The sequence below is a fragment of the Dermacentor andersoni genome, chromosome 8 (genome assembly GCF_023375885.2).
Source record: "Dermacentor andersoni chromosome 8, qqDerAnde1_hic_scaffold, whole genome shotgun sequence".
Lineage (NCBI taxonomy): Eukaryota > Metazoa > Arthropoda > Arachnida > Ixodida > Ixodidae > Dermacentor > Dermacentor andersoni.
In genome coordinates this window covers 108056433-108084314 of record NC_092821.1, presented here as the reverse complement: position 1 = coordinate 108084314, position 27882 = coordinate 108056433, and the positions used below count along the sequence as shown (strand labels likewise).

Sequence of the window (27882 nt, the reverse complement as noted above, 5' to 3'; positions counted from 1 at the left end):
CTACTGTTAACGTGGTTCAGTGAATGCTAGTAATGTGAGGAAGGTTGCACGTACAATGTCTGCAGTTACAATAGAAATTATTTACGCACCCTGGTAGGAGCGCAGGTGCGCGTATTGTCCAAAATGCACCATAATGTTTAAAAGCACTGACACAGTAAATCTACCCGCAAGGTTCACTTTCATGAAATTTAGGGTTACAAACATGACTTCTCTGATTATTCTTTCTCGCAGGCGTCTAAAATTCTGCAGCAACTACAACCTCCCGGTTGCGTCATTGTCAAAGGATTTAGAGCTACGGAGGCGGTAAATATACAACGCAATCATTGTAACGTCGCAAAACGGTTACTCATCAAAATTAAACTTCCAGGAAAACGAACGCTACATTAGGTTGTCAGATAACGGCCAGGTCAACTGCAAGGAAGCTTTACAAAACCTTCATAAATATGTTGCAGAAGAAAAAATAAACACAGAAGCTGATGTGGTGGTAGTATTTACGGGGTAAGTGAACATTTCTTCCTACCGTGGAATTTTGCCTGCACATCCAGAATTTTTTGTCCAAGCAAACCGCAAACATAAATTTGCTGCTTCACGTGGCTTTAGACTGCAGCAAGAGTAACAGTTATGCACCTACAGTTATGTTGCAGTGAAGAGATCCATTCAATTTTGTCGTATATAAACCCGCATTAAATATGTTTATTATAGAGTGTGAATCATTTGATACGCGTTGAACTACTGAATATGAAGAATACTCCTTGTCTAAATCCATCCTAATGCATGTCAAATATTTCACCTTTTTTTCTTTCCTAATGTAAAAAAAAATGCTTTAGACTATAAGAAGGAAACTTATTTTACGTCCCAAAAGCCCTGATCTGAATGTGAGGCATGTCGTAGTGGGGGGGGGGGGGGGGGGGGGGGGGTCCGGAATTATTTGGAGCATCTGCAGTTCTTTAACGTGCACATAAATCTAAGCACACGAATGCATTCGAATTTCGCCGCCATTGAAATGCGGTCGCCGTGGCTGGGATTCGATCATCCGACATCATGCTTAGCCTCCCAACACCGTAGCCTTTAAACAACCACAGAGAGTGAGGCTTCAGACTATTGTTTCTGTAACCTATTATGGGTAGCTATAAAGAAAACACAAAACGAAAACCTTAATCTTGGTACTTTCTGGCCGCCCAATTTAGATTTAACGCATGCTTACTTTGCGGTGTTTTTATGACGCCGCCACTAGACGGAGCAATCCATAGCTTCGGTGAAACAGTGGCATTCGCGCTAGTCACTTTAACCATTGCCCGGTTTAACTTCACTTACAGGGTACAGACGCAACGCATTTCGCCATATTCGACAGCCACGTTTGCTATTCTCAGGAAACTTCGGTTCTAACACGTGATCAGTACTTCAGTCTTCTACGTCTGTTACAAGGTAGTGCTCTGCGCGTAACCATATATTGCACTATTATGGGCCTTATGACGAAGAGAGGGAGAGAAAGCAAGGACAGGAAAGGCAGGGAGGTCAACCAGAAGAGCATCCGGTTTGCTACCCTACACTGGGGGTGGGGGAAAGGGGAATAGAAAAAGGAAAAAGGGAGACAATCAGCAGTGAGTGCGTGTGGGCGGGACACTATGCAGAAATTTTCAGTAGCTATATGCATTACTACTCACTACTACTGGTATTACTACCGCTCTTTACAGTACCTTTTAAATACAAAACAACGCTTTCAGTAATTACTGTAAGACATAAGAAGGCATGCCTCGAGCACAAAGTGCCTCGAGCGGCCAGTCGCGCAGCAGTTTTACGTGTACTCGCGGGTCTCTTCCATATTAGGAAAACACTTTCAAGGAGCACGTACTGAGCAACAGAAAGCTGTATCGGGAATTTTTAATGTTGCTGTACAATGTTCTCACTTAAACTTTTAATCAAATCATAATATTTGAGAAGCTGAAAGAATAATTAAGACCAATAATGTAATCGGGATGAATGCAAAAAATAAGCTGAGTACATCCAAGAAACGGAAAGCAACAATACCTTGCTTCTGTCCAGCAATGTGGCAATTGCATATATTTAAATCTTGGTCAATGATAGTTGGGACACCCTGTATATACTAGATGGCTGGCACCTATCTTAAATTTGTCTGTCCGCCCTTATATCTGCCAGGAAGCTCGTATGAATCAACTCAACGGCATCGCACTAGGCCGTTCGCTGCTCCGCAGCCGAGCGATTGCTGTAGAGTGGCGCCCTCTTCAGGTGGTGGAGGAAAGTTCGTGTATGGCAGTCTGATGTTCCCGGCGGCCTCTGTTTAGCATTTGCACGACCGCTGGGTAAAAGGAGTAACTGGCCGACTGTCAGTGTGATCCGCGGTGGATCCACTGGTCGAGCTATGTTCTCGGGGCTCGGCTTCAAGAGCGCGCGAGCAACACAGTCACCCGTGGAAGACGACGAGGCTCATTCTCGACAGGCAGTGCCACTCGGGTGAGCCAAGCGGCCACAAATGCAACTACAGCAGTCACGTTCGCTGCCATTGCAGCCCGCCTGACGCAGCAAGGGGCAAGGCTCTTTCTCATTTTTTTTTCATCCAGTTGCAAAGCTATCAGCACCGTCGACATAAGTTGTATTATACGTTTCTCATCTAGTAGCAAAGCTATCAGCAACGTCGACATAAGTTGTATTATACGTTAGATCTGGTCTACGTCGGTAGCGCCATATTTCAGCTTAAACGACCAGTTAATTTCTATTCATGACGTGCAATGCAAATCATTCGAACAGTTACGGAGATTCGAATCTGTTATGCGCGTACGCTGTGGCGTCCAATTGTGTATGGTTGGATAAAAAGTTATTTATAAAATCTAATGCCAAATGACTGTATCCATCGACGGATGCTACTGAAAGGCATTATGAGTATTCAGTGTGCAATGCGTCACAATGCTCAAGTCTCACGACAGTAGACATATCGTAGCAGCTGTCAATTGGAAATTTTGCTCCACCCCGCCACCGCTTCTGATAGCCGGATATTATACATACATAAGAAATCAAAGACACATTGAAATAAGTAACAGAAACTACTCATTAGTTCCCTAATTGTTCGAATTTACGGCACAAATTGTAAGTTGCATATTACGGCCGGTGAGAATGCAAGGCATATTCAATTGGAATGAATTTCCAGTAAGGCACCAGTTTGAACATATGCGCCATGAGAGTCGCCGTAAAGACGCACTGTTGTTCCACTTACTTATTTAACAAAGCGCCCTTTGGGCATTGAAGCACAAAATTAATTAGAACACCCATATATTTCGTCGTACACTTTGACAAATAATGCATCGAAACTGGTGTCGTTCTGCAAGTTAAAGTGAATTGGTGTTGCAAACTCAGCGGCTACAATTCGCAGACTGGGACATCTGCTCTAAAGTAATTAATTAGGGAGGATAGTGAATTTTTCTAATTTGTTTAACAGGTGTTTCAATTTCTCTCGCTAATCATCTTTGCGTCTTCGATTACATCAGCTGAAGGATAATAATAATCTGCCATAGCTTGTCTTCAATATTTCCGTAAAACAAACTGATCACCCAAAATAAAGGTTAATGAGAGTGCGCGAAGCTTTCCCAAAATGCTAACCACAACATAACATACTGTACAATGCGGAATGGCACACAAACTTCCAGGTTTATATAAACAGGGTATATATAATTAACAGAATGGTGCTGCTTTTGGTAAATCAAAATAACGTCTACAAACCTAAGCACCAAGATTTTTCCACGATTCATTATTTCCAGCACACCGTCCGCATGTCGGTATTGTCGCTGAAGTGTTCTTTTTTACATGTACAATTCCATGTGGTGTACAGAGATTAAGCGTATAACTTTTTAAATTATGGCAAAACCTTCGATATCCTAAATGGCGTTTGCACATTGAAAATAAAGATTGTAAATTTTCTGCACCCAAGTTCATCATAGCTTGGCTACATGTCAAGAACGTGGGACCCAGATCAGACTAGCCAAACTACTATGAGTGGCTCAGTTACAAATAGAGCAGCCGGTACATCTTTCTGCTACGTCAAATAACGTTTCATTGCTATGATATTGTTTTCTTGTTTATTCTGTTTTCGTTTCAGATGAACAACTATAGGCTGTTTACGTTGAATGTATTCTGTTCATGTTATTCCCCCATTTTTTTGTGCAACCCAAAAAACAATGTGGATTGTAGGATGTCGCTTTCTTGTGTCTAGTTCTTTTTCTTTCTAATAACGAACTTATCCATCGTTTCTTGTTGATTTTCTTTTGTCTGTGTGCTACATATCTTTTACTTTGTTTGCAGTCCTGTACGCTGTTTTCAATTCTGTGAAACATGCGAATTGCTTCCGAGAAAGGAAACATTGTCTTAAAACACAGACGGAAGATTAAAGCCTAGAAGTCCTACATAAGAAGAGAGGGGAAGGGGGGGGGGGTTACGTAAATCCAACTTCAGTAAGAGGCTGCCTTGCATAGTAAATGCGAGACTTTCAAGGCACCCGCAACCAGAAAGTGCTCTGAATGCAAGTTTCAGCCTGGCTCCAATGGAAAGATGGGAAACTCAAAAGCGCGAAAATCTACGTAGCACGCCACTAGCACAGGGCAGCCCCGCAGTCACGCAGTGCTTGCGGGTATTGTGCTGGCAAGCGCCGTAGTGGACGGCATGTACCGTCGTCCACGATATTTTACAGGCCACGGTTTCTGAGGAAAACTGAATACATGTGCAGGCCTAAAAGGTTGTCTAGTGTTTACGTTTCCTGTCACTGCTAGTGAATGCGAACAACTGTTGATGTTCAATTTTACTGGCTAATTTATTGGGCTGCTCGGAAATTGAACGTTTTACGAGATCTCGTGGTCCGTTTCCTTTTGTGGTTGACTGTATGGTACCACAATTCATGGTTAAAGCTTTTCAAATGGAGGCGGTAGGCCACATCCATGATGGTACGTCATAATGACACGTGTGCTTCATGTTTTTTGGGTGACCGCTTTTCACCGTCGAACAAATGTCATCGCTCAGCGCAGGATGCGTCCGCATGTATGAAAACTTGCTGGAATGTTATCGATGGTTATATTTGCTGCTTCGTTGTCACTGAAGCTTGTGTAATATGACTGCATGTGTGACACGAATTGTGTAGAACTTTCTGGAAGACACGCAGCGATTACTCTGGAACCTTCGATGACGTATATAAAACGAGTATAAAAGCGGCATTTAAAAGTTCACGCATATAAAAGCCAACGTGCTTGACAAACAGATCATATTTTCGACTATCCCCGACTTTGTTCGCCGCTATGGCTGTTCTTTGAGTCGAGCCTGTTTTTGAAGGCCCAGGTTCACACAGCTCACAGTTTTGCAGTGTGTTCTTTCCGTTACCTCTACGTCACATCTGGTGGAGGTGCTTTGGATCCTTGTACTGGATGGCAGCGACCAGCCGTGATCAAAGCTCGGACTACGAAGAAAACATCAACGTCGTCCCGGACCATTGAGCAAGATGCAGGCTAAAGCACCTACAGCACCACAGGCTAGAGCCGACAACGAATAAGATTTTGGCCAAGCTTACAACCACAATGGCAGCCCCAGCGTCCCCCATCGTGCTGAAAAAGCCCAGAGAGCAACAGATCTTCCGTGAATCCTCGGCTAAATACCCAGAAGTTCAGCTGGAGACGTACGAAATAATCGCTACTTCGAACAATTGGAACTCTGACGACAAACTGTGGCACGTAACTTTGCCTAAGAAGACGCTGCTAGAACTTGGTTAACTTGGTTTGAGAACCGGGAGTTCACCCTGACATGGGACCTCTTCCGTAACGGCATCCTGCGGACCTTTACGAGCGTCTTGCTCAAGGAAAAGGCCGAAGCTCTGCTAGAAGCCCGAGTGCATTTGCCCAACGAGAACTTAGCGATTTTCACGGGGGAGATGACTCGCTTGTTCATACACGGTAACCCCGACATGCCAGAGGAGGAAAAAAGTTCACTTGTTGATTAGGGATGTCAACAAAACGCTCTTAGTGGGATTGATACGCAACCCGCAAAAGACCGTGCTAATTTTGCTTCCGAGGTCACAAGCATGGAAACAACGCTAGATCTGCTGACAAGGCAATATAACCGCCAAATCCTGATTCCAGACTGCACCAATTTTCCAGGATTTGGTTTTATCTACTGTCTGTTATCCCCAAAGCTTGGGTAATCTGATTGCATCTGCGACACGAATTGTGTAGCCCTATCTGGAAGACACGCGGGCATTAGCGATTACTCTAAAACCTTCGATGACTCATATATAAAAGCCGACGTGCTTCACCGGAAGATCATTTTCGTCGATTGTCGGTTGTGTTCGTCGCTGTCGTTGCAAAGTGTAGCCTGTTTTGAGGGCACAGGTTCGCCCAATAAAGCGCTACTTTAGCCATTCAAAAAGTATTGATGCTTTCTTCACCGTCACTACTACAAGGCAATATAACGAGGATTAGAATGTAAGAAGTTGATACCGTGATACGGTACCGTGATAGTTCACATATGCGGGATCGAGAACCTAAATACGTAAAGGGCAATATTGTGGCTGGCACTGCATCAAAAGTACCGCCATGAACACTGTCTCTTACCTTGAACAGGTTATGCAAATGCTAATAACATAGCAGTAAAGCACCGCTGAAAGCGCTTGATACTAGGCTGAGGCGCGTATCAGAATGCGCTGGTGAGCGCCGATGCTAAGTACCTAACACTAATGCACAAGTGAGAAATATGAATTGCTATGCAGTAATTGTACCAAAAATGAAAGTTGATTAAGATATACATATACACGGACACTTCACCGACTGAATTTGTTTCTGAAAAACTGGATTTAGAGAACTACAGGATAGTTTCATAATTTTTTCTTGCAGTTAAAGCGATGGTATTTGCAGCGTTTACAGGGTCACATTTTTTTAAAATTCTTGCTTGCGTGCGTTCTCTCATTGCAGAAGAAAAATGTTTCGTCAGCTTCCTGGTCACCGCCGAACAACTGCATTAGGTATGATTTGCACTTCTACTCCCCGATGTTAAGCGGATCATGATTCTATACTATGTGAGGAAAGTGTAAGAATGGCTTTTCTAATAACAACACATAAGTATCAATTAGATTGTGGCGGTTTAACATCAGCTCAGTAGGGAGAATTTTTCTGTGTTAGTGACACCTGCAACTGTGTTACCAAAAGCTGGGACAGATATCTAAATTCCTTGGATAAAACGGAAACCTGATAAAAATTTTTTGGCAAGGACATTCTCAACATTTTATACCCAATGAGAACTAAATGCAACTACTATTAGTCATACAGAATAGAACATTTGCAAATGCCACACTTAAGAAATGCCACTTGTTCCTACTTACGCCTGCATGGGAATCCGCATGCCCATAATACAAAACGTAATTGGACAGGATCATGGCATTGTCATCTTCCGGTAGCCACACCGATGTCCGGCTGATGTTGTCATACTACGTCGGCTTGACAGTTGGTGCATCGCCTTTGCCAGTGATACCGTACAATACGCGATGCGCATTGTGCTCCTGCCTGCCTGGCCAGTGACAACGGCCGCGCAGCGACTGGCGTCGACGCAACTGCGGACGCTATCCTGCCGTCCAGTGTAGGCGTGGACACGATGACCACAGCTTTGGTTCTGAAAAAAAAAACTGTAGCTCTTCGGTGTCATCGAAGTTCAAGTTTGCATAGCCTACAGAAATGATTATTACGTGAAGGAGTTGATCTATCAACAGAGTCAACGAGTGGAATGTTTTCTTGTGTGTTGATTACTTGGACGTTTATGGGTCTGCATTTTTATCAGCTGCATCCTCCCTACTTGAATGAAGCGGCAAGAAGTTTGAAAAAAAAAAAGCTTTCTTTTTGCTACGGCCAGATGCTCCTCGACGTGTCTCAGAATAGCATTTTGTTCAAGGCTTGGTAGAGGCAACATTTTTGTAGCTACAAGAAGCTCCGAAACGTATAGTTCGGTGGAAATGTGTGTTTGATTTTCCTAGGAGATTTGTGTATGTTTCTTTTAATTCACATACAACTTCATTTAAACTTTGGAATAGATCCTCTCCATTTATTGTATGTTAAATATTTCATACAACATCGGACAGATTCCACGCAATTTGGGAATTTATGTTGTGCGAAGCAATTTGCGGGTACCTGACATTGCGAAATTGTTGGGGTTTCTCAAACCATTACTAGGTGAACCAGCGTGTTCATGTAAAGTTAGCAGTTGTGTGTCAACGCGACGACAGCAGCATGGCGGCGAACGCATCTAAAATGATCATATGGAACCAAATGAATGATATATACTTCCGCCGTTCGACGTGATCTTGCTACATGACAATTGTTGTGCTCTACACGGATATCTTATGGACATAAACTAGAGAAAGACGAGTTGTCACCTCCTTTGCAACTATGTGTTAGACATTCGTGTGTATTCATGGCTATCTGATGTGGTGTATGTTAAAACGACCATGGCACTTGCCCTACAGAGAAGAAATTTTAAAACTTAAGTTGGGAAATCATGAAGCTGGCAGAAAGACGCACAGTTTGCACATGGTCTAAACTATCACGTGAAAACTGATAGAAAAAGAGGGATGGTCCCGGCGATAGTGCAGTTTAACATGACGTCCCAATAAATTCCGAGCTATCACGCGCAATTAAAATTTTATGCTCCCATGCTGATTGCTCTGTGTAGCATTTGCAAGAAGCCCTTGGTCCAGCTTTAAACAGGGGTGCTGATATTAGAACAATTCGTCTTTATTTCTGAGAAGAAATCACAAGATTCCTTGAAGTATAGATAGAGCAAAACCATGTACCACGACGGCTCAACCAATTGGAGCCATTTGACTGCTTAAAAAATTGTAACACTTATGAATCGCCCAATTATCGGCTGGCATGTGTATATATATATTAGTATTGTGAATATATTTGTATTCTGAGCAAACGCAGGCAAGAACGAAACAGAAAGCGGTCGTGGTCTAGAAGTTCCAGCAAAGGCCTGCTGTGCACAATGGCAGATGTCCAACTACACCTTGGGTGACACCTGATTTTCCCTTTATTAAAACAAGGCGAAACAAGAGCCTACCGTAATATGGAATGAGTGGCGCAAAAAAAATATTCGCTATAATCATTTGACACCCGGAACTCGTAAAGTCGTATAAGGGTAGTACATGTGATGTAGTACACGGAAATTGGGCCTCAGAGTTCAGTTGGCCATTCAGGAATTTAGTGAAGTGTCATTGTACACTGCCGCAAAAATATATAAACGTAAAAACACTTCGACAAGGTCGACGCGTATTTTTGAAATACACATTATGCGCATGAAAAATAAGAGCTCGCTTAAACAAAGGAAGCAATATTCACAGCGGTGGGAACATGACCACCACTTGTGCAAAGAATGGATCGAGGAAGCCTGCTGGCTTCGTCACCGAAATTCTAGCCTGGAGCTGACGGTCGACGTTTTTGTGAGGACCACGGTTGGGCAGGTAACTAAATAAAGTGGTACTTAAAGGCACATACTTATATTTTTTTTCCTCTTGGTGTATCACATGGCTTGGTTAGACGAACAATGCGCTGATGTGCCTCTTAAGGGCCAATGCGTTTAGAACTACCTAACCATGGATGTGCGCTAAATGGTGATATTTTTATTTGTTACGGTGAATATTACGAAGAGCGGCGCATGCCCCCCACCCAAGCTGGCGTCATTGAGCTTCATTGAAGAGGGGCACATATCGTCTCGCCCATACCCAGTGGCAAGACACAGCGGCACTTTGCCAGTGACACTAGCCAGCCAGTTGGCGTGAAAGGATACCGGTGAGATTCGGAGATTGAATTGTATCCTGAGAATGGTAGCCTTCTGAAAACAAGACAGGGTTAAGAATGAGGAAAGAACAAAATTGTAGGCGAAATCTTATACTTCCTGAGTGTGAAAGCCGCATATGTGTAAAAGAAACATCCACAACGACTGATAAACAATATGTAATTATTTTCAGCACCACATCTCACAGGGGAGAATTGACAAACGCCTGTCTTTAAAATTTAAATGTTGGTTTCTTGATTTCCAAACAGGAATAACTTCTAGAAAAGCAGCGTGTACAAAGAAGAATGTTGTTCTTGTTGCGGACAATGATCATCATGGTTCTGGCCTTTTAGCTGCTGTTCACGAACTAGGACATACGTAAGTTTTATCAGACTTGCTATTGGATAACTTTTGTCTCTTATCTGCAGTTACTTCACCTTTTCAAGAATATTTTTTTTTCGGGAATTGTGTTCCCTGGCTTCGCAATATTTGTTGATTATTCAGAGTGACTTACTTCGAGAAAACACGAGAAGAAGAAATAGAAGAAACATTATTAATGAATGGACCGGCAGTTCTTGTTGTGGTGGCCTCAGGTGACAGCTCGAAGTAAAACACGAGCAGACACTTTTTATGCCTCAATAAAGCGACGCATTTTATAGTGTGTTGTTTTAAGCACAATTTGTATCTTTCAGCACGCAGGTCAATTGAAATAACTTAATTTTAAAAAGTTTTGAAATATTCACAGAAGCAATTTTTATGTTTTACATAGATTTGACTCAACTAGGGACTATCTTCCGCTTCATTTTCTACCCTTTTCGTCACGGTCGTGACGAAAAGGGTCACTGGTGGTACAGGTTGTCAGCTTCATCACGGTGGAAGCCTAGAGGCGGGCGATCGGTTGTGCGTCAAACATCCGACTTTCGAGGGGACGTGCGTCCATCGTCCATGTAGTGGACCAGTTGCTCCGGACGATGGGAAACTGTAGCGGCATGAGCAAAGGGCGGCGGCGTGTACCCAGCGTCGCAGTACGATATGGGCTGCGTTTACTGAAGTGATACCGTAGGAGGAGCACGAACGAACAGTGGCGCAGAGGAAGCCGGGTGCCTTAAGGCTTCCGCGTAGGTCACTCGGCGGTATTCACTAGGTGCAGCCGCAGCATTGTAAGGAGGCAAGGTATCAGGGAGGCCCTGGTGCAGCTCATACTCGATAACGCTTGTAAGGGAGCTTATCGTAGTGTGCGGTGCTGGTGTGACACCTGCCTTGTGCAACTTGTCACGCACTGCAGAGCGGATAAGTTCTCGCAGAGAGTCACTGCCGGTTCCGATGGTCGCAAAAATGTCAGCAGTGGACATTCTGTTCACTTGCCGCTCATACAGGTCGGACCAATGCAGAAGCAACTTTTCCTTGGTCGCGACCTCGGACAAGAAGCCGCCGACCGTCTTCAGAGGGCTCCGCACGAGACCAGCAAAGAGCTTCGCCTTTACCCCGCGCGTCAGATGACGTACCTTCTCCGTCATTCCTGGATCAGCTCGTCTGAAGAGGCGCGTCATGTCTTCGATGTAGGTGGTCACAGTTTCGTTTGGCATCTGGATGCGTGCCTGAATCGCTCGTTCCGCTCATTCGTGGCGATCAGCACTTTTGTAGATCTCCAGAATCCGACGACAAAATCCGACGACAATCCACGGCGAGTTGCTCCTCAAGGTTCCGAAACCATACGCGCACCGTCCTCCAGGTAGGGGTAAACGTGTCTCAGTTCTGCCACGTCGTCCCGACGATTGAAGGCCGCCTCGCACTCGAAATCTACCATCCAGTCGTCGATGTCTTCCAACACTGCGCCATGGAACGTCGTTGGGACTCGTGGGCTCTGAAGCGTATACTGATTCAACTCGTCCTCTCCGCATCGCTTGGGACGGGTTGAGCGGAAGCGCTGGTCATTCCGGTTGAAGTGGTGAGAATGGTAGCGTGGACTACTTCCGGGGCTAGTCCCCTGATCCTGTGGCTAGCCCGATGCACAGTAGTGTCGAATGGCACTGGATTCGTAGTGCGGATCCTTGGAGGGGGTCTCCCACATACCTGAGGGCGTGTACCCAGCACCTCCACAAGTTTGTCACAAGCTTTAAGAAGTACTCTTGGGGGTTTAATGAACCGCACAGCAGCTGGCTACTGGAAAACGCGCCCGTCGGGATTGGCTCGCGAGCTTTGGTTTGGTTTGGTTTGGTGCCTGTAGTTATAGCACAACCCACTACCGGGGATTGGCCATGAATCGGGCGGCAGTGTGTTGAAAAAGAATAAATACCTAAATAGGATTTTTTTTTGCTGAATATGAGATATAAATGAATCCTAATCGTTAAGAATAATTTTCATGCTATAGTTTCTTAAAAGTTAGAAGTTAATATTTTTCGTTTCTTGTTGTGGAAAATAAGACAGTAAAATTAGCATGGAAGTCTCCTTGTTTCCATTATAACAAAGGAAGAGACGCGCGTCTTCTTTGTTATTTTGGGCTTGACAACACTCTTGCACACGACCCACTACCTACTTGTGACATTATGTATCGCCGAGGGTCCGAATGCAGTAAAGGAAGGGGTCGCGCAGCCTGCAACCCACATCCGAACTAATGATGGAGAATAGTGGCAATAAAAACCAGAATTATAGGAAATGAACAGGAGAGTGCGACCCCAGCACAAGCGCCCTAACGAAATCTAGGCATGTCTTTTGAACGCTCGTAAATGATCTCAGTGTTGTGTACCAGGCACAAAATTAAAGTAAGAGAGCAACTTCCGGTAATCAATGGTCACCTTGCCAGTCGAGATTCTGCCAGGTCTCGGACGTCTCGCAAATGAGACACGAGTGCAGCAACACCGCCTGTTCGCAAGCGCGCACGAGTAAAAAAACTTATTGCACTAGATAGATTCAGGAGAGCCATGTAGCTGACACTTTGAATAATTACAAACGACACAAGGATCCCTTTTCCAAAAGCAGTAAATCGAAGCAGAGCGTAGGGAATGCCAATTATGAAGTGAGCAAGCAGAGGCGTGGGCAGGCGACAGTAAAAATTTAGGCGAGTTGAGAACATCGTCTTAATGCCGTGGTGGCAGCCTCCGTAGAGCATAGTAAAAAATAATTTGGCTGAAGACGAGAGACAGCAGCCGAATTGAAATAGTTATCTAGAAGTCTTAGAAGGTAAGCACTTAAAGGATGAGGCTAGGTAGTGCCCACATGAGAAGAAGTGCGTTTTTTAAAACATTTGGTCGTCGCCTTATATATATATATACGACCGTAATAATTTGGAATTTGTTTTCACCGATATACATGTACGGCGGCGATCCTCAAAGAGTTGCATCATATTAGGCACTGGACTAGGCCACTGCTTGCATCGTTGCGTCGTATTGCGTAAATGCATTCGAAACCCCTGACCAGCGTGGCTTGCTGAGCCTAGAGATGTGAGCCTAACATCACCGTATTGCATAAGCGCGGCATAATAATATCGGGAAGCTAGAAGGGTAAATGAAATGACCATGCAAACACGTGACAGTCTACAAATGTAAAGCCCAATTTATTGCTGTAATAAATTTCATCCTGCCATTCCACAACAGTCAGTGGAGCAATGTTGTTGGTTAGCATAAGAAAGAACCTTACCTTAGCTCAGGTTACCCCATCGAAGGTCAAATGCCCTACGTGCTTAACGCTTTTTATGATGCTCATGTAAAACTACTGGCACTTAAAAACCTCAGAAATGCGTTCGCCGCATGTGAAATAGTAAAATAGCATACTTTTAAGAGCAACCACCTCCCAAGCTACACCTTCGTTGCACAGAAAACAAGTACGGTAAAGAGCGGGAGTGTTCAGATGGAAACTTACATAATAATAATAATCATTTGACGTTCATGACTGTATCATAAATAAACAGTTGCTCATTCCTTCACCATTTGCGAAAATCTTCCAACCACTCAAGTTAAGACAAAATAAACTTCGCTATAGCCAAATACGATGCCATCTCATACCTAAATTCCCGCCAGCGCAGGCAAGCTGCGACGAAATGTAGACTTCGCTCACATTTTCTTCATTTAAAATTGATATGGCGAGCTGACGGCTTATGTCTAATCCCAATCCAAAGCATCTATATCAACTAATTTTGCGCGCGTAATGGACTGGTGCTCTGAATAACTGCACCTGTAGATTAGGTATACTAAACCAAGTTACGCGAAGATACACAACATTCGTCTTCAGAGTTTCAAAACGCTCTTCAGGTTGGCTCAACAGCAATCTGTAGCAGCAATGGTATCTGTTGAACAGGGTGAGTTGGGTGGCAGCGAAAGATCAGCTATTTGCTCTGCTGCCTTGTGTCCAGACACTTGAAAGAAGTACATTGTCTATCAAATTCTAGGGTTGTAATTGCCCAAGCTGTTTTATGACTGGGAGGCATGCCGTAGTGAGGGAGTCTAGTTTAATTTTGTCCATGGTGGTTTCGTATACGTGCACAAAATGTACCGTGCACAGACGTTTTTATTTTTATTTCGCTGCCATCATATTACGGTTGCCGCGGCCGGGATTCAGCCCTTGGAGTCGTGCTCAATAGCACAACTCCATACGTGTATATCCTTTTTGCTACTGCGGCGGATAGCCGGCATAGCCGAGTGGTTAATGGAACATCTACACAGGTTGGATTAAAAGGAACCACAGCAACGCTACAGCAATGAAACAAAATATCATCTCAGGGTTGCCGTTCAGAAATTCAGCAGGAGAAAAAGTTAGATCTGCACTTGAGTGGCACGAATCTCAGCCGAAAAAAAGCCTTCATGCTTTGGGCAGCAAGTTCATCAGGGTGATGTTAAATATCAAAGCACTGCTTTAACTTCTTTGGCCTGTTTCTTCAGCAGCGCTCGCCATGTCGTTCACTGCAGCTTCATTTGAAATATTTGTAGCTCCTTGGAGTCATCGGTGTGGCAGATATAACTGACGCAGGAAATTTGGCTCCAAATTTGGGCCTATTAGGAAAGAGAGAAGGCTGGAAATCCAGAGGAAAGCAACAGTGACGACAAATGTTTTCCTCATGATTGTGTTGCGCTGACTTTATCTTTTTCTTCGAAAACAATATTCATGCGCTTTAGGTGAACACTAAAATATTACCCATATATTTGCATGCATATTGTTTTCAGAAATAATAGTGACCCCCTGGTTACACAAATATAACCCATTCTTGTGAAATACCTCAAAACACTTTGAACACTTCTGAACAGCGTATCGTAGTTTAAACATGCAGATATCAACGAGGCATGGCCTATGAACATCTACTTGCAAGCTACTAGGTTTACATCGCGTTCTTTTGGAAAATTAGAATACGTCAGACATGCATTTCGATAAACGCCGTTTTACTCGGGTTCATGTGCAAAAATTGGTGAGGACGGTATGTTCTAAGAAGTAATCGCCTTGAAGTGACATCGTAGTGACACATTTCACATGAATGAAGGAGAAAACATTCACCAATGGTAAGTTTATGATTCTGGCTTTGGTTTTGTTCACTTCACACTACTGGAGACGTCGGCAAAGCTTATTGGTCAGTTTGGCTATTATTGCGAGAGTATGTTGCAGACATAATGACCAACAGGCTCTCGGTGCTTGTTATTACCATATTTCCCAACAATTATCGGTAATACAGTTACACCCAGGCGCCGACGTCAAGCTTGTCGTACTGTTCCAGACAGTTTATATCAACTTGTTGCTCAATTTGAATGGACCTTAACGCTATTGAGTAACATGCTCAAGCGTTTCCCCTGTTGTCATTATGCAGTTCGCGAAAGCTTGCAACATTTTAGCAAGACTAGATGTACTATTGCTGTGTAGTTTTTGTAGGAAACGCTCATACTTGTGTGCTTTGGTTCTTAGAAGTATAAATATAGCTTGATCTTTTACTGTACTTAACTGGAAACAAACTGTGACACGCTCCAGCCGTTAGTCCCGACGAAGTGGAGAAGCATGGCATTTCAAGTTCGTCGCGTGCTGTAACGCTGTAATTGTATATTTAAACTGACCAATCTGAAGTGACTTTATTCAATAGTAAATTAAATGAGCCATTCTAGGCCTGTATCGGTTGATTCTTTGTAAGTATATGCTGTGCAGAAATCTGTATTACAATTCTTAGGCGAACGCATCAGTAACGCTACTAAGAATATCAGATTTTTATGTCTTCAGAAGCTTTCCAGGCATTGCCAAATGCAGGGTCATTGTGGTGATATTTACAACGTATTAACTACAAAAGGCGCTTGCAGTGTTGCTCGATTTTGTTCTAGTCTGCTGACATTGTTATACTTGAGTCATATGTCGACATCAGTGTTGTCAATATTATTGCCAGAAACGTGGTCGCCACATCTCACATTGCTGAACAACTTTGCTGTCGTCCGTGGGTATCATGTAAATTTGCATAACTCTTAAACTTACGCATAATTTGAGCATATCATTGAATAACTTACAGAAGAATATGTAGAATAACACTCTTATTGTAAAAACAATGCATCTTTATCAACAAAAATAAATCCCCGATATATTGATAACTTTTAGATAACTTTTTTGTTCTGTAGAGTCTTACAGAAATATGTTCTGCTTCGAAAATTCCGCACGTTTATGCTTGGAAGATTAACCACTCATGTACCTTCATATTTATGTGGCCTTTTTTATATAATGTAGCTTTTCTAAGTTTTAGACTTCTAAATATTCCCTAAGTTGGTCTTAATGAGAACTTCTTCGTTTGTGCGCCAATACTACTATATTTGTGATAGTTCTTTTTTTCAATTCACCGTGCGCGGCCAGTAGTTCAGTCAATATGGCAGTTCATGATATGTACAAATGCTTGTTTAAGAGACTGATCTGTTCAGCGTACGTTCAAAATAACAGCATTTGCAGCGTTAACGAAACGCTTTGGCCCATGTTTCTGTCACATTGAAACTTGAAAAGTTTGAAACTTGAAAAGTGGCAGTGCAAGCAAACCTTTACGTCGGAGCCACTGTTTTGAATATAAAGGCTTAAGAGGCCGCCGACCACCCTTTAACGTAAATACGAAATGACAGAAACCTCAAGCCGCTCAGCCAAACTGGATGATGACCAGCTACCTTCTCATACGTGTCGCTTGATGCCATTAGGGAGTTAGCGAAAAGCAGCATCTTTTTGTCATAAATAGCTGTATTATTTTTGTGTAGTTTCTGTAGCAAGCGCATTTGCTTGGGTCCTCTGATCCTTCAAGTTAGACTAATGTGTTTAAGTTTATCTGCACTTTATTAACAAAGTGCGACGTTTCCCAACCATTTGTCCCGCCTGCACTTACGTACGTTGCATGCTTAGAGCATTAAATCTTGCTAGCCGGCTAGTTGAGGGGTGCCACATGGCCCACCGTCTAATAACTAGACAATCATTAGCTGCGCTACGCTTTAACCAACCTATTTTAAAAAATGTACCTGTGATAAGGAGCGCAGCGCGAACACTGAAAATATGCCTCAAATACGCATGGTAATCTTCCAATTATGCTTTAAAAAAACCCACTTTTTCAGCCTAGGCTCTCCTCATGATGGCAGCGAGACCTCAACAAGTTGCCCAGCCGGTGGTGGATATATAATGAACCCTTATCTTTATAAACAAAAACATGTTTACTCAAAATGCAGCAAGGCGGCAATGAAGACATTTTTGGCGTGAGTTGTCTCAAGACAAACTGGCGTACGCGTTACATATTCAAGAATTATTTGCTTTATGTGTTTAGTCTTCAAAGTGCTCTGTTGCTGTCAATGTTTAGTCTATGCTTTTAAATTTGTCCTTTAGTAAACGCCAACGAGACCAAGCACAGCTCTTCTTAAAGTACCATATAAATACGGCATGCATGGTCAGACGGTAAGCATGTCATATTGAGTGTTGCTAACACGCTTCAGTGTGTGCCTCTTAGCTCCAAACACTAGTCTAAGCATTTCAGTGTTTTATCTTCGTGATCACATGCATATGCCACACTTACGCTAACTTAATGCGCACTGTATGCTCGGAATCCCTGTGCATATACATCGCTCGTGGAAGTCCCTACTAAATACGCCAAGAGCCAAAGAGTGCGCCGCTAACACAGCAATTTCGCCAATAAAGCATTTATGGATCAACTTGAAATACAATAATTAAACTGAACACAGAAGAAGTGACTTAATACACTCCGGTATTGAGCTTGGGTATGACAGCTAAAAAATTTACTCTTTCGGCCGATGGGAGTAACATTTTCTGATTGTAATACCACAGTAATAGCAAGAAAACCCTACAGTGGAATTGTCATGTAGTGCGCCGCGTTGTTCGCAGTCATTACTTATAAAGCTTACACTTTACTCTTAAAACCAAGACTGTCGTACATTAAAATAGGCAATTTGTAACAATAACATATGCCACACTATGACGATCTCCCCAGTAATCTAATTCTTATCACCAGTTTTGCTTTTGAATAATTAAATAAATATTGCGGGGGCGCTATAACGTAAAATATTCCAATAAGTTTTCATTCCAATGCCCTGATGTCAAATTTACGTAACCGCCGACGCATGCGTCGGGCGGTGACCCGCAGCGTTGCCTGAAGAGCCCAATCAAACGCTCTCCTAGTTTATAGAAGGTCACTTTTGTTTGCTTTCGAAACGAATAACATTGTCTCTATTGAGATGTTTTTCTTTTCTAATTCGCTGAGAAGAGGCGAGGAGCATGCTCAAGTGGAGAGTGTTTCGATGTGGCCGAGCCACTGTAATGGAAATAAATAACCGGATGAAGAAGGGGGTGCTGGCATCCAGGATTGCTCCGCGGTTTCTTATTTAGGTTGAGGTGGCTCGCCTAAAATTGCGGCGGCGTGCAACGGACAGGTTAAAATGCCGCTAAAACGGATCCTCAAGAAATAAGAATTGGCAGAGCGATGTCCAGAGCCAGAGCTTTCATGAAGCATTCTTATTGGAACATACAAGAAGTAATTGTTTCTTAACGTGGTCCTTTAAAGCACGCGTTTACATAAGCATCAGATAACAAATATATCCAAAAATGCTGCAATACCTAACAAAAAATAGCCCAAGCAGGTTTTCACAGAGCCTAATGTGAAAACGTGTATATATAAATAAACGGTCACTATGCCTAGCGTCAATGGTATCATTAACAAAATAAATAGTTCCAGAATGTAAGGCAATACGAACAACCGTTCTTGATACGGAAACAAATATGAATCAAATAATGCCAGAAACAAGTGAGACCAAATTGAGTATTGGATATTTTGCACGTAGCTCGCGAGTAATTCACAGTCTTCCCACAAATGAAAAGCAAGAATTTTCGCATCCGTGTGCATTTCTAGAAAGTTTCTATAATTTTAGTGAACTTCAGAAACATGTTTACGAAGCACTAAGAGGGCGCTAGGAACAACTATGCACTTGGTTAGCAACCACAGGGTTCTTCGGAGCGAATGCGCTTCTGTGCTAGCTTAAGTGTTTAGGCCATTAAACATATGCGTAGTCCATTCCGAATGAACTGGAAATGCTTGTAGTCTGCCGCGAAGACAGAATAAAAAAAAAAGCGCTATTTATCATGTTTGAAAGCTTGGGGCAGAAAGTGTAAACTCGCAGTTTCGCCTGAAAGGGGAAGCGTTCATTGCGATAGCAAATTAGTAGATAGCGATACAAAGTACAGATGACACTTTTATCGGCCGTATCAGTTTGTGAACATTCACTCGCTATCTAAATTAAGAAGCACGGTGTCAGCGCGCAGAGCAAACATGAACAAATCACTCTTGATGACCTTGGACAGTCGCTGTCGAAACACGGGCATGAGCAATCTAAAAGTAGCAGCGAGCGAAGTGACCTTCGTGCTACGCATCGCTTCAATGCAAACTCAGCGCCGAGAACACACGGCACATACAAAGCTACGAGCCGTCGACGCTGCTAGACTTTGCCGCCCCAAACGCAGAACGCCCTCAAGATACGGCTGCGCGAATGCGCGAAGACGCCACATACGCAGTTACAGCCGGAGTAGAACGCCACCCCCCTCTCTCCCCTATCCCCGGTGCTCCGGAACGTTTGGGTTAGTCACGTGCGACGGAAGACGGCGCACTTCCTCCCCTCTTTCCTCCCTTTCGTGTGGGCGAGGTTGAGCCGTGATCGTCGGCTCCCCTAGCACGCTTTCACTCGAACAAACAGCGTAGGGCACGCGGCGACGGTGTTGTCTTCCTTGAACTTTATACGGAATATCACTGCGCCGCCGACGGCGACGACCTAAATACGCCTGGTATGTCCAAATAATTGCTGTCTCAATACCTTTCTCGATGATGATGCAATGTTAAAAAAGCATATTGCAATCTAACGAACTCACACTTGGTCCAATAAGAGGAGAGAAGTGCTTCATACCCGAATCGCATCTCTAAATGCAATTTGCTACGTTGTGATCTTTTCTTAGCCTGAAACGTACTGCTCCCAGCGTGTATTTGTAGGTTATGTCTACGGCTTATAAGATTAAGTTATTGCATTTTTCTTTCAATTTCACGTTTCTTCACGTACATTTGACATGGAGTATAAAAATATTCAACCCACTTTCGCATTTATGAAAGGTGACTACTCAATTCGAGGTCTGGATCGAATAGGGAATAATATACTGACTATTAGAATGTTTCAAATATTCGCGCATCTCTAGCAGCGACCATAGACGCTGCCATGTATTGGGTTAAATTGTTCAGGTATTAATTTTGCATCGAAGTTTACCATTATTGCATTTGCGGTTAATCCGAGCAAGGTTGTTCGTGTCAGTACTAGCAATTAGTTTATTTGTTTTTTTGGCAATGTGTCACTGCTGCTAGGAAATACGAGTAACGAAAGTCATGGGAGCACAATAACGACAGTGAAAGGCAGTATTTTATTGCATGGTTGCAGCCACTGATACTTTTCGGTGCGTTATATAAGAATGTGCATGTGTGTAGCGAGACAATGAAAACAACATGATGTTAGCTACGTTAGTATTTTCGAATCACATTTTCTCTTTGTGCTTGGCATGACAGTGCTCATGCAGGTGCAGGAACCAAAATAGTAGTTCACAGATTGCGAACGTGCTTGCCAGCCCATAATTTTCAAAACATACTGCCAGTGAGTTGTAAGCTAAACTGCTCGAAATCCTGCTCGTGTCTGAACCGGCCAGCAAGGCTAGCCCTCCCAGAACTAGCAAGAAACGTGTTTCCTCATGGTGATTTTCTTGCTGCAGTTGAAAAATTTCTCCTTCATTCTGACAAGCAACAAGCTTAAGCAACAAGCATAAGTGCTGAAAGTAGCACTTTCTCTGCTTGATAGCAGAGGCGGCAAACATTTCGTGCTTTTCCCTGAACATTAAACTGAATACAAATACTCCGAAAGGATGTGCACATCCAACGCACAACGTGGAAAATTTGTGAAGCAAAGTTCAGGTAAGGCAATTGATTAAATGGCCTAGAAGCATGGCAATACGCACCGTTTTTTTTTACTTTCGTCGTATGCAACATTAAGCTCATGGAATGCCCGTTTATTGGCCACAAATATTACAACTTTATTGCCATGCATTTTTTATTTTTATGCAATGCATTCACAAGTTGTGCCGTAATTCAAACTCAGGTGAATGCACAGTGTGAAACGCATGCGTAGCGATGGCCCTAGTAATAAAACGATGTAGCTTACTTGACAACTTCTAAGCAGCGTTTGCTTATTGCGAGCCCGCTTGTGTTGTGAAACTTACGAAAACTAGAAGATTGGACAAGAGTTGGCAAATCCCTCTGTACCACACACATACCGATTGCCAACGTAAAAGAAAGTATAGAAACAGAAATAATCTGTGAAAAATATTCCGCCGTTCTATTAACAGAACCATGTCTCTAGATGTATCTGTGAGTGGGATCAAAGGTTCATATTTTATCGACAAATCGTAGTGGTACATGAACATTCTTGAGATGCCATCAATGAGTACACTCAATAAGGCACTTACTCAGTGGCAAAATCAAAGAAAATGCAGTAAATTAGAAAATGTTCTTACTATAATTCAGCATCCTAATAACAGATTTGTGTGCATTAGAAATATCTGTGAGAACATTATATGTTCAGGTTCTGTTATGGAATTTACTTTTTTCTTACGCAGTACAAACGTGGCAAATACGCGCACATGATGAGAATACAAGAAATAGATATCTAAACCATTTTGCGGATCCCGAAATACATCCGCCGAGATCGCGGCACATCTGAAACACAGCCTCTCCAAAGCAGTGAAAGTAGGTAAACCGAGCTTCGCCATAACATTTCACGCTTAAGCTGTTCTGCTTGATGCTGGAAATGGTGTATGAAAAATAGGAATCGCCTAAGAAATTCGTTTTAAAGATGTGTCAAGAAGCACATTCGAAATATAAAGTATATCGTATGCCTGGTTGTTTATATAGTGATACACACTTCTTCAAAATTTACCTTCCGCAGCTCAAGCGGTGCCAGCTGCCTGTTCCGCCGTAGATGTCCAGAACCTGCCAGCACTGCTGATCAGGAACGAGACGAGAAGCTGAGAAATGCCCAGTGCTTAAGCAAAGTCCGCGAAAACGAGGAGTTTTTGAATGCTACGGTATGAATTCATATTTGTGTTTTACTACCATTTATAAGTATAATATATCCCTTATCAAACCAAGTAGCAGCATGTGGCTATTGATGAGAGACTAGGCATTTTTCAAAGGCAGCGCCTTACACGCCCACTATGTGCCTGGATGTCCAACCGATAAGCCAAGGGAAAGTGAAGGCGCCGCCACACTGAGGGAGCTATTGATTTTGAAAACCTGTCCAATACTTATTGATGACTCTCGCATTGGAATTATTCTGCAAGGTTCGTTGATAGTTACGAAAAAATTCGCTTGAAGCCAGTGACTATGCAGACGTGTTGCGCCAATATGTGCGCATTGAGAAAGTTATCTTATTTTGCTAGTCTTCGATGTTAGTTAATTGATCTGATGAATTTCTGAATAAAGTTGGTGAGTTGACAGTAGATTATATTATAACTTGTGATGGCCTTTTTTCACGGTAACGGATCCGCGAGAAAAAAAAAACGCTAATTAATTTAGTGCTGCGTTCTTTTAAGAATGTTTAAGATGCAAATAATATGCATTGATGTGACAGAACGTATTACTGCGTAAGACGAAATTAGCGCCACATTACTAGCCAAAAATTGTGAGAATTCACCTTGTTGAACCCGAAGTCATGAAAAACGAGCCTAATTACCGGGGCATTTTCTATCTTTCTTTTTAATGTCCTTTCTATTATTTCTACACAAAAGCAACTCTTATATCAGATAAGCAGGGCTAACTATCTGGGCCGTTTTGAACCACCCATGACCGAGCTATGTATGCGATATAAAACATAAGTTTACAAAAAATCTGAATGCATTATCAACCTTTGCGATTTTCAACTGTTTTACTCCCGCAGAAACAGGTTCTCAAAGTTCAAACCACCATGCTTTTTCTTCGGCGATACGCACAGCATAGTGTTTGTCCGACAGAGCATCTTCTGTTATCGGAGCCAAAATACATGCACACATGTCACCACTTTTTGACTCGGTCGGGCACGCAATACTACGCCAAAATTACCAAGCACCGAAGCTTCGCAAGGGCGCAGGCGCTGAAAACACTTTTACACGTTTGATTCGAGAATAGGTGAATGACTTACGACAGTGATCTACTTGATGGACCATATCAGCATGGAGGATTGCGGGGAGATCTTTTGTACGCTTCATGGGGCAACGGAAACTCTGGCATGCACATGGCTTCAGGAACCCTTCAGTTCCTCTCCCAGTGGTAATGTTGGACAATTTGTATTTGTTCGCCCATTCGATGAAAGTGAACCCTAGGAGCCTCCTTGATGACGTGGCTACAACAACGAAAAAGACCACGATGACGTCACTGATTAGTTTGCCAGCAAAGTATTACTTCTGACAAAGGCACGAGATTTATCATAAAATACGCGACTGCCGCATAACGGAACAATCTTCATATTTGTGCTGACATGAAATTATTTTTCAGTGTGGTTGCTTCTTCTTGCGCGTTCGTATGTTACAAACATGGGACAGCCATTCCTAGTGAGAGGAAAACGGTAACATAACTTTAATTTCATGTTCGGCTCTTAAGAGGCGGGTATGACAATCGCTTGTTAGCGATTGTCATACTATAGAAGTGAAATGAAGTCATTGGGTATGTTGTACTGTTCTTAGTGTTCAACAGTGTTTTCGTTGTTTCCAGACTCATTTCCCACGACGTGCTTTCCGTATTCCACGATATTGTATGCAGGTTACCTAATAGATTCATAGTTGTCGCCACTTTTACGTTTATACTGCACAGGGCGCTAGGTGTTGCTGCAGTGTTAAGGTAATAGGTGTTGTACTTATTCATATTAATTATTTTGTAGATGTCTTAAAAGTCAGCACTTTACTTCTGATTAGCCATGCGAGCTCAGCGATGTTTATGCCTGGCAGTAAGAATCATTACGGCATTATCGCTCGAAGATTTAAGTGCACTTAGAACGCGTCTGAACGGGAGACACTTCGTAGACAATACAAAATAAAGGATCTGGCATCTCCTTTCTTGTGAATGTATTTTCTCCAAGAAAGCTTGTTGAAGTTATAAAAAAACTTTATTCTGAAACGTTCGTGGGCCATTATCGTCGTCTTCACATCAAGTTAATGAAAACTAAGCAAAAGCTACCACACACATTTTGGGCGAGAGCATGAAATTGCTGAAAAGCTATGTCTGGAATAATTCTGTACTTCTGCCCTGACGTACAAGCCCTCCACCACAGTAATCACGAGGAATAACAAGCCTTTGGTCCTTCGCATATTGCGGTGACTCGAGAAGAAGTTACGGGCCACGCAAGGAACGTTGGAATTAAAATGCTTCACGTGATGTGAAGAGACAGGAAGACAGGTGTCTCGATAAGAGAGCAAACGAGTATAGTCAACATGTTAGTTGACATGAAAAAAATGGAGCTGGAGAGGCCGCGTAATGAGTAGGGCAGATAAGCAATGGACCAGCATTGGTCCAGTATGGCACAAAGTTAGGTGGGTTAATAAATTAGTAGATTTGCTGGCACAAGTGCGAATCAGCTAGCGCAAGAGAGGTATAATTGGAGTTCGCCGTGAACAGTATCCTTTCAGCAGTGTACATAAAGATAGGCGAAGGATGAAGATGAGGATGATGATATTGCAGTGTGCAAAAGCATGTTTGGCCTTAAAAGCGAACATATTTTGAATTACAACTTGTGATGGTTGCGACTCGTTTTATATATAAAAAATAGAAAAGCTGTTCGGAAATAAACGATGTTGCGCGTCGCCCTAATTAAGACAAAGAAGTATTCAAACCTTGATAGTTCAATAAATATTGCAATTCCATTTTTTTGTAAATTGTATTATGTTAATATAATTCAATTTAATTCAAATATATGTCATCTATTCTACTTTAATATCCAGGAAATGTTTGTGGTTCTGCCTGAAGTCTTATACTAATAATAGTGACTTACTGCAAGAAAATTGGCCTCAAAATATTCCCTAACATTTCGTGAAGAGACGAGAACGTTGCATAAGGCCAATGTGATAGTTGTCAATGGACGTAGCATTCATTGTCTCTTATTGATTTTCTGGATAAACATAGCATAGTGCATTGTTTTAAATTTAAGAGGCAACCTAAACTGCATATAGCTTTTTTTAAAAATGGCCAATTTAAAAAATTCCTTCGATGGCACACTTGGATACTGTGTTCTGAAAAGTCACCGTGTTCATACGAGGTTGAACTTGTTGCATGAAAAGTTTATTTTTGACGCAGGTGATTCACTCGTGCACATTGAGTTGCTACGTAATTCTGCTGGAAACGAAAGAGGTGGCATCGTTCGAAAGAAGTGCTCCAGATGGAATGCGCTGTGACGAAAATGGAGAATGTAAGGTAATTTATTCTGTACATATGTGAAATCATCAAACGACCCTCTCAGTGAAAGAGGCGTCGTCTGTTGCAGCGAAACGGCACTTAAATTCCCATTGGCTGCGACGCCCCGTCACGTGAGTGCATCCACGGAGCGGATACGGCGACGCGACGCTCTGGGGACAGAGGGGTTATCGTCCGTGAGGCAGTCGCGTGATGCACACGTGCGGATGATGTCGTTTCCCACTAGAAAACCGGTACACGGTTCGCATTTTTTTCTCTTTCTCTTTTTCTCTCTCACCCCCACCCTCTCGCGCCTGCCGGCCTTGGTAGTTGCTGCTGCCTCCTCGGTCTCCCGTGGCGCAGGACGTCGGTGTCATGTGGCGCTGGCACCGCAGGCTGCTACTGCTTGTCGTCTCGGGCAGCTCGTACCGTTGTGGTATATAACACGCAGCAAAAAACTGCAAGGACCGCTTAGCGGCGTTCAATTTGAGATTAATATTTCCGCATTCACTATTGATAAAAGGTGCTAAGTGTCCTCGCATTCTTACGTCTGATACTAAAGCCAGAAAAGTGTCCCTAAGGGTACCGTTTCAAGATTTATTTTATGATTGGCAACGTATAGCACAAGCGCTTGCTCTGTAGTATATACTGTTATTCCATTTTTTCTTAAGACTATTCCTTTTATTTCTGTTCTGTGCTTTTTTGCATGGTCTTCACAGCTGAATAAATTTGAATTGTTATCCTTGAACATACAATTGTGATTACAAGTAAGATTATGTTTGAAGTATCTTCTTGTGACTTTCATGCCTGCATTGAATAGCATTGCGAAATGTGTCGATGCCAACTAGTCTTTCTTTTCTTTTTCCAGGAATGCCAAGGAGGAATGTGTAAATTTATCGTGTGAAACATGTTTCTGAGTTTTAGGAACCTCCGGATTACTGCTCGGTTTTGCGATGATCCGGATAAAATAAACATACCTTGATGTTGATATTTCTTGTTGCAATATCTTCTCATCTGCGCTTGCAATTTCTTATATTTGTTGTCTCTTTCATGGCAGAAGCTGTACCTCATTCATTTTGCTTGAATTATACCAAAGCACGATTGATACTTCATAAAACGCATTGCTGGAAAAATATTACAACTGCTACCCGCCAGCCCCATGCATAGCGGCAGATAACAGGGTAATAGCTCGGGTAAGGTGGAATTGCTAAACCATCACAGTGAACAAGCGTGAATAAAATACTTAGAACACATAGAAAAACGAAGAAATAGCGCTATTCATGGTTCCCAACATGCCCAAATGTCCATTTCCTTACTGTCGATCCTTCCTAACCTAGGAATAAGGGAGAGCAATTTGTCAATAGAGTTTAAAAGAGACGTGCTTACGGAAGTAGCCCAGCCCCACCTCGCCATCTCTGTGTCCTTGATAACTTTCGGAATATTGCGACCTTTGCTTAGCGCCCTCGTGACGACGCCCCGAGGCGCCAACAATCATGTACGTAAAGGCCCAGGGCATAGAACACAAATTTCAACGAAATATAATTGCACTCCCGAAGCCTTTCGTTGAGGTAGGGCCCCTTCTCGCAGGCGTATCTACTGGCGAACGTATTTAATCATTTTCACCCAAGTTGTCAACTAACTTGGCTCACCAGGTGTGCGCTAGCTGCCTTATTGCCACACAGACACCACAGGTCAATGGTTACGTGCCTGAATAGGCAACGTGCTGGTTGCTGCTGTTTGGCATTGTAGACAGTTTGGGTCATAGGATATGTAGCACTTTGTATGGCAAAATGAGTATACATAGCATGTAATATAAAAGCGACACCACCCCATTCACAGTTAACACATCCTTATCGAGCGTGGCCACTTGACGACAATCCATTACAATGAAGTTGCAGCTATGATACTGCGGGTACTGAGGAGTTTCAAATCAACTGCAGTAACTATAACATGTACTGTATCATGGTAGAATTTGTCCTTCTGGTTGGTAGTGAGAGCGCTGCGAGGCTAATATTATTCACAAGAGGTATTAGAGACAGTGCAGTAACAATTTTCCCAGGAATAATTATTTCCACTTGGTGCCTGAAGTATACACGTACATTAGACTTCAATTTAATGCCTAGAATCCTGTGTTTCAGCTGCTAGCAGGC

The 27882-nt window shown here is 42.8% G+C and overlaps 1 protein-coding gene across 1 annotated transcript; it reads left to right on the top strand.

Moving 5' to 3' along the window:
• The first annotated feature begins 236 nt into the window (after positions 1–236).
• On the top strand, positions 237–26661 carry LOC129384241 (disintegrin metalloproteinase/disintegrin echistatin-like). The gene is made up of 8 exons (XM_055069462.1): positions 237–303; positions 368–498; positions 6957–7006; positions 10077–10185; positions 17346–17483; positions 22263–22401; positions 25637–25753; positions 26601–26661. The coding sequence occupies exons 3-8, from the start codon at positions 6964–6966 to the stop codon at positions 26634–26636; spliced, it is 582 nt and encodes a 193-aa protein (XP_054925437.1). The 5' UTR covers positions 237–303; positions 368–498; positions 6957–6963; the 3' UTR covers positions 26637–26661.
• The last annotated feature ends 1221 nt before the right edge of the window (positions 26662–27882 follow it).

Coding starts and splice junctions, on each gene's coding strand:
- LOC129384241 (XM_055069462.1), top strand. CDS start 6,964: ATGTTTCGTCAGCTTCCTGGTCACCGCCGAACAACTGCATTAG. Junction 10,186..17,345: donor GTTCACGAACTAGGACATAC/GTAAGTTTTATC, acceptor CCACTTTTTCAG/CCTAGGCTCTCCTCATGATG. Junction 22,402..25,636: donor AGGAGTTTTTGAATGCTACG/GTATGAATTCAT, acceptor TTTTTGACGCAG/GTGATTCACTCGTGCACATT.